The sequence below is a fragment of the Esox lucius genome, chromosome 6 (assembly GCF_011004845.1).
Source record: "Esox lucius isolate fEsoLuc1 chromosome 6, fEsoLuc1.pri, whole genome shotgun sequence".
Classification (NCBI taxonomy): domain Eukaryota; kingdom Metazoa; phylum Chordata; class Actinopteri; order Esociformes; family Esocidae; genus Esox; species Esox lucius.
The window spans coordinates 8,823,461-8,830,384 of NC_047574.1; the positions used below are offsets into that span (position 1 = coordinate 8,823,461).

Here is a 6,924-nt window from a genome sequence, read left to right on the forward strand (position 1 = left end):
TCTCTTTAGGTGCGACAGCCCTAAATATACCTATACATCCTTATGGACTTCGCACGTTTCAGCTGTGTTAGCTGCGACTGTAACAACATTTATTTTCCCACAAATATTCTTGAAATGTTTTGGCAAAGTCATCAGGTAACAGAGTTGCACTCCAACTCCTAAAAGGACCAACATCTTTTTAAGAGTTGTTTCAACTCTGTTAGATGTTGGCAGATTTTGGCATAAAAGTGTACTTAATGAACTGGTCTAGCCAACATTGTGCTGTAGCACCTTGAGTGTTCTAGGGAGCCATGCCTAAAGGTGAAATGTAGATTTTAGAGCCTGTGAACTTCCTGTCTCTTTTCTGGTTTAATCTTTAAACCCACCTCAGGCCGAAACAAGTGGGAAGATGTCAAAAAAATTTGCACATTGAGAACCCATGATCTCTTGGTTTTAACCAAGTGTGTTTTGATTCGGGATAGCATAATATCCACACCCCCAATCCAGCCTGTACTAGACTGTACTCTTCAGCACTTTGCTGTACTGAACTCCACAGTACATCTTTGTACTGTACTGAACTATACTGTATGTTACTTCTCTGTACTAAACATTTCTGTACTGAAATTAACTGTACTTTACTTAGCTGTACTAACACTGTACTATACACTTCTGTGCCAAATTACACTTAATTCCTCTGTAATAAACTATGCTGTACTCTGACAGCCAGACATCTATGGGTGGTATGGAATTTGTCTTATCTACAACCAGTTGGAGAAAACCGAGCTTGTTAGAATAATAGCCTGTTTGTAAAAAAAATTAAATAATGCGCAAACATGCGAAGGACGACATAGCGTTGTTTAACTTTTGTTAAAACACTTTTGTTAAACCACACCCCATTAAAAGAATAATAACATCGAGTCAGGCATTTCTTTGTATCACAGACCAGGGACACATGATGTAACTCTTTTTCTGGTCATTCAGGTACATTCTGTAATCGGAGGCTTAGCATCATTCCGTTTTAGCATGGAATTGTCATATCTCGTTCAAATCTTGTTATGCTCACCTTGTGTAGACCTGCCTGGTTTTTAAAAGCATTTTGCACAAACCTAAAATAGAAACACTGCACACATCCTTATGTTGATACCACTTGTACCTCTGTTATTGATTTGGGAGGTACAACAATATAAAAGGTCACCTTGATGCACTGTGTCCATTATTAAAACATTTGGTGCATTAAAGAACATACATATATTCATACGCTTTCTTAGATTTTCTGTAAAAGGCATATAGGTAATGTTCTATATAAAATCCATTATGTAATTATGATAAGTAATGTCCAATCATTTACTAAAATCATTGTGACGTTTCTTGTTAAACTATATTAAAATTATTGTAACTTTTATGTGGATCTAGCATGTAAATTGTTGTTGGAGTAAACCCACACAGTTCTTACACAGAAAAAAATGATTTTAAAATACTTAATAAAAACAAACTAAATTAAAAAACAATAAGTAAATAAAGGTCATATTTCTTAAAAAACTAAAGGAATGTTTATGTTTACTGCATGTGATATATGGATGGTAAACTCTGTAAACTTTGCCTGTTGGAAATTAATATTGTATAACTGTTCAATAATTAGCATGAATCAAACCTATTAAAGCAGTAACCCTAGAATTGTCCAAGCTAGAGACACCAAACCATTTTTTACATGTTCAGGCAATCCAATCAAATATTCCCAATATTTTAACTACAACCAGTCACTTTCAATATTTATACAGTCATCACCAATACTGAAATGTATTTCTAAAACATGAATAGGTCAGCCTAAATGAAGTTTTCTAGTTACTCTATTATCATACATTCTTTAAACCAATTCGTGATTAAGGCCCTCTTAATTGCTTCAGTTACCAGTGAACTCTTGTCACGCTGCTTCCTCATGCATCCCATTTCTAGTTACTATTATTATCACACTTTATGCATTCAACAAAACACAGAGAAATATGATGCCCCAGGCAATTCTGTTCAATGCATATCCACTGGGCCTACTCAAACTCTATTCATATGTTTTATGAAATCATTAATTAAGCATCATATCTGACACAAGTGGACTAGTACTTACACTACCAGACAAACACAGTACGTCATATGCTGTAAGTTGTTGCAGACTTGTTTTAGCGTAGGTGTCATGTTTCTGTATACGTGGAGGAGGGGCTTTCAGAATAATAGAGTTGCTTTGGAATTCCAAAGCCCTATGTACTTCTCTGGAAACCTGGCAAACTGTCAGTGTGGGCACCTGAGGTTTTAAGGAAATCATCTAGCGAGTCATTAGGGAGATTCCATGCGTAGGTAAGTGAATTAGTTATTATTAAGATCATTGTGAACAGCCGGGTGAGTGGTTATTATTTAAACTTGCAAGGACAACTATCACACAACGACAGTCAGCACTTGTCGAGTATAGTTTGTCTTTAATTTCTTGAAATCAGTCAGACAAAAGTCAGGCATGTTTTTAATCTAAGCAATGTGGTGATTGCCTGATTTGGGATCATTTCGTTCTCGCATTATTTGTTAATCATACATTCTGAATCCCTCTGCACAAAATGTTGATGGGATTAATCAAGGTATAAAATAAATTCAGTGTTTTTTTTATTGAGTCAGTCGTGAACTTAGACAAACTACAACCCTAGGGTCAAGGAGATGCATCAGGGTCGTTTAAGGCTGCGACCATGGCTTGAAGAGCAGATACAGTCTGGGAAGTATCCAGGAGTCAACTGGCTTGATGAGGTTTGAATGTTTTAGAAGCTTTAAATCATTTGTAAATGTATATTTCTTTATAATGCAGCTTGTCATTTGCGGTATAACTATACTGCACTCTTAATTTAAGTTAGGTCTCAAGTTTGTCTGCTGGTCAAACCTTGATTATGTTATTGTGTATGATTTTACGCCACAGGTATCATCTTAAGCAAAATACAATTCAGATTTTTTTCCAGAGCTCTCACTTGTTTGATATATATTGCTTTTTTCACAGATCAGATATGAAAAGGTGTAAGGTTTACTTTTCTGCTTTGAACTTTAGACAGCTCAGGTTTTTCAGATTCCTTGGAAGCATGCAGCTCGACATGGTTGGAATATAGACAAGGACGCCACTTTGTTCCGAAACTGGGCAATGCACACAGGTAAGAAGCAAGTTCAGACACCAATGGACAAAGCTCTCTGATTGCACCATGTAAAGCTTCCCCAATGCATGAAGGTTTAATGTACACCTAAGCATCACACAGTAAGCTGCTAGCAAAGAGCATTCATCACGTCTCAAAAGTGAGTTACAATATCAGCAGACGTATGAAGTAGCTTGCTCTAATATTATTCATATCATAACCTTTTTATGTGATTATGATACAACAGGTCAGATACTGGTTGGATTGTGGACATATAGAACGTAGTATCTCTTCAATGTTTAATGGATGTTGCAACTGAAGTCTTATCAAACACCAGTGTTTTGAAGTCATTCAAGCAGAGATTCTTCGGAAGGCCGGATAAGTCATCTTCCTGGAAACATAGAAGTCGCACAAGACCAACCACATTTTTATGACATATTCAGACCTGTAGATTCAATTAAATAGTTGTGCATATGGATGGTTTTCTATATATATTTTTCTTTGGAATTCGTTCAGAAATAGACATATCTGGGCTTGCGTTTTTAGGTTAGTGCACGGAATCTTTGTAATAAAACAAGACCTGCTGACCAAATAAATTACCGGTTATAGTTCACAGATATACTTTCATTAATTAATCATATATTTTCTTTTTCAAGGCAGATACAAACCTGGTATAGACAAGCCTGATCCTAAAACATGGAAAGCCAACTTCAGATGTGCCCTTAACTCTCTACCAGATGTGAAAGAGCTACAAGACAAGAGCATTAAGAAGGGAAGTAATGCCTTCAGGGTTTACATGATGCTACCAGTTAAAAGTACCAAACAACAAAAAGGTGTGTAACCTTGGATATCAACGCATTCATGTTTATGTGTGTTATATTAGGTTAATTTATATAAGCAAGAAAACATATCTCAATAATTGCATATATCCAAATAATAATAATAATAATATAAGTGTTGTTACTTGCCTCATTCCTTGTTCCTGTTTAGGACTACCGGAATCAGAAGGTGCTAGTCAGACCTCCCTCTCAGGAACCGAGGCAGGTTCTTGTGCTCCATTGGATAGGTTTGCAGGTAGGGAAACATCACCATATTGTGATTATTGGCCAACAGTTTCATAACCCTGACTTTCCTGTCCCGTCACCCAATGAAAACCACATCCACTATGCCTTGTAATCATTTTAAAAGCTTTAAATCCTGTGCACATCGTGGCGCACAAATTGAGCAACAATACAATATCAAAGTGAGAGTGGCGTTTCTTAACTGTTATGTGAAAACGAAAATATCTAATTAGAAAATAAAGGCTACTTAATATATTGGATGCATTGAAAATTGTTTAATGGTTTAAATTCTAACACCTCCATTCATGTTAAGCCCATTTAATTTAAACGTGTATGTAAATTGACTCGGACAGTTTCCCCCTGCACTAGCAGGCCAATGTAACACACACAAGGAATCTGACAGCTATGTTTTGTTGTAAGCTACAGCAAGCTTGAAACTCTGGCGAAACTCACATCGCACTGGATCTTTTGCAATGAGTCTTACACTTCATTCCCAGCTTCTTTTAGAGGATTGCGCAGAAACTGTTGAAGCCACATGACATATGGCATGGTCTAGAACTTGATACCAGCTTTGAAGCCTTCAAGGACTCGTTCTCGCAAGACATGATGCTCATTGCTGCAAGCTTACCAGACTAAAGGCACAACTTAAGCAACAACGTTCAGTGGGCTAAGTGCAGTTCCCTATAACTGACAGTTAAGTCTTAGCTTAGTCTTGTTCTTATGCGCTCTATTAAATTAGGAAATATAGACCAGAAACCTCATGCCCTGAAAGGAACTTTTCGGTAGTGCTAAACCAAAGTTGGAATCTATGTCGGCTCACAACACATTTGGTAAACTAGCCTACGGACGCCCTAAATCACAGACGAGCTCAATACGTTCTGTCTGCATCGAGGCTGACAAAACGAAGCCATTCAGGAAAAGTCTTGCTGCTTTTGACAACCAGGTGATCTGTCTCCAAGTAACGCTGGAGACGTGTCCGACCGTTTGTCTGTAACATATGGACTCGCACTAGGCCAATGTCACCACCCCCTGATCAAATCATCTTCCACTGCCATGATATGTATGACGTTGTATTACAATGTAACCCATAGGCACCGGCATTTGCAAATCCAGAAAGCAGATAGACCACACTGGGTTTCGGGATGTCATTGGGAGACTCAAATCTGATGTGCTTAAGATCCCACTGCGCATTTTTAAGCAAGAATTACTATAACCTTTAATTTTGACAGTTTTAATTTTTATCAAAAACAGCGTATATGGTATAGAGTGCCTTTGATTTGGCGAACGAGACAAATTAATTTCAGGGCAACATAACAGTTTAGAGCCGAACTGTGCAAGCTAAAGATAGTGATCACGAATTTTTATTTATTTGGTTTAAACATGAGCCCTTCCCTGTTTCCATAGAGGTGTTCCTGAAGTACAGAGGTGGGCAGGCCAATCACAGTCCTGCAATCTTTCATGTCAAAGACAATCAAACTCCCTGCAACACCATAAAGGAGGAATGGTCACCAGAGCAGTCGTACTCACACCAGTCTTCCTTCACATCTGAAGTACATGGTAAGAGTTTCGAGGTCTGATTTCCTGGTTGGCACAGCTATAACTGTAATAGTTTTTATACTGTGTATATATATACACAAAGCAGAAAAAGTAGTTAAGTTTTTTTCATTTTGTTCACTGGAAATCAAAACATTTGGCATGGCCGTATTTTTACGTGTACAGAAAGCTCTGATACGACTGTGAATGACAACGAGCAAGCAGAAGCTGTATTCAAGGTAAATACGTTGTTACCGTAAAACTATGCTTCCAGAATGTAAATAAACATTCAAAAACAGTGACACACACATGTGCTCCTGCAGATAGTTGATCATCTAAAAACCATGGAGCACTGGAACCAGTCTAGTGACAACAGAAACTGGAGGCCGGCAGCTTCCAGCTGGTTGGACTGTTACTGTAAGCCACAGGGTTACTGCCAAAGGCCCATTTACTCCCTAAAACGACTAATTTCAAGTATTTTCCCCAGACATTGGTAAACTTTTTCTGGGTGGTTCATTCTGAAAATGTTAACGCTTCACGCTACAGGTGAGGACATGGATTACCTGGGGTACCCCATGCAGACAGACTGCTTCACACACAGCGCAGCGCAAAGACCGTTTCTATAAGACGTTGGAGCTACATGCAACAGACTGCCATGATTAAGTCCTTGAAAAAGGTGAAGACCCCATTCCAAGACACATCTCTAATACTGCGTTCACACGAACTACGAGACAACGATCAAACCAGAGAGCACACCCCATGTAGCCCAGTACGATCCAGCCGTCTAGGCCTTTCATCTGGGGACTAGTTGCAACGCAGCATGGATTTGAATCTAGACCACTGCTTTTTCAGCCAGAAGTCTCGCTTTCCCCACTGAATCTAATCTAATTAACCATGCAGATGCCCAAAAGTATGCACATCTGTTTGTATCTGGGTGTACACTCAACACATGTATAAACTTGAGGGCTACATCTCATTAATATGAACAAGCTATAACGGTAAATGTAGATTTGTTTTTTTTGTCACTAAAATGTTTGCCTTTTATTAAACTTAATTGACACAATAGGCCTACGAATTGTTTTTACTGGAAATACTAACATTTCTCAGAGGTTTATATTCACAGTATGAACATCTTAGGAAATGCCCTGTTTGCTTAGAATATCTATCTTTAGGATAAGAAGATGCAAAAAAGAAAATCA

At 38.0% G+C, this 6,924-nt stretch overlaps 1 protein-coding gene across 3 annotated transcripts; it reads left to right on the forward strand.

Moving 5' to 3' along the window:
• Positions 1–2,242: 2,242 nt before the first annotated feature.
• On the forward strand, positions 2,243–6,834 carry irf1a (interferon regulatory factor 1a). 3 transcript variants are annotated; one of them, XM_010888933.4, is made up of 9 exons: positions 2,243–2,325; positions 2,664–2,760; positions 3,071–3,152; positions 3,788–3,964; positions 4,122–4,205; positions 5,597–5,749; positions 5,912–5,964; positions 6,049–6,142; positions 6,272–6,834. In XM_010888933.4, exons 1-9 carry the CDS (start codon positions 2,318–2,320, stop codon positions 6,349–6,351), a joined length of 828 nt encoding a protein of 275 aa, XP_010887235.2. In that variant the 5' UTR covers positions 2,243–2,317; the 3' UTR covers positions 6,352–6,834.
• The last annotated feature ends 90 nt before the right edge of the window (positions 6,835–6,924 follow it).

Excerpts from the sequence above, each read along its gene's own strand:
- irf1a (XM_010888933.4), top strand. Across the intron at positions 3,965-4,121 it reads AAGTACCAAACAACAAAAAG|GACTACCGGAATCAGAAGGT; the intron begins GTGTGTAACCTT and ends GTTCCTGTTTAG. Across the intron at positions 6,143-6,271 it reads CAGCTGGTTGGACTGTTACT|GTGAGGACATGGATTACCTG; the intron begins GTAAGCCACAGG and ends TTCACGCTACAG.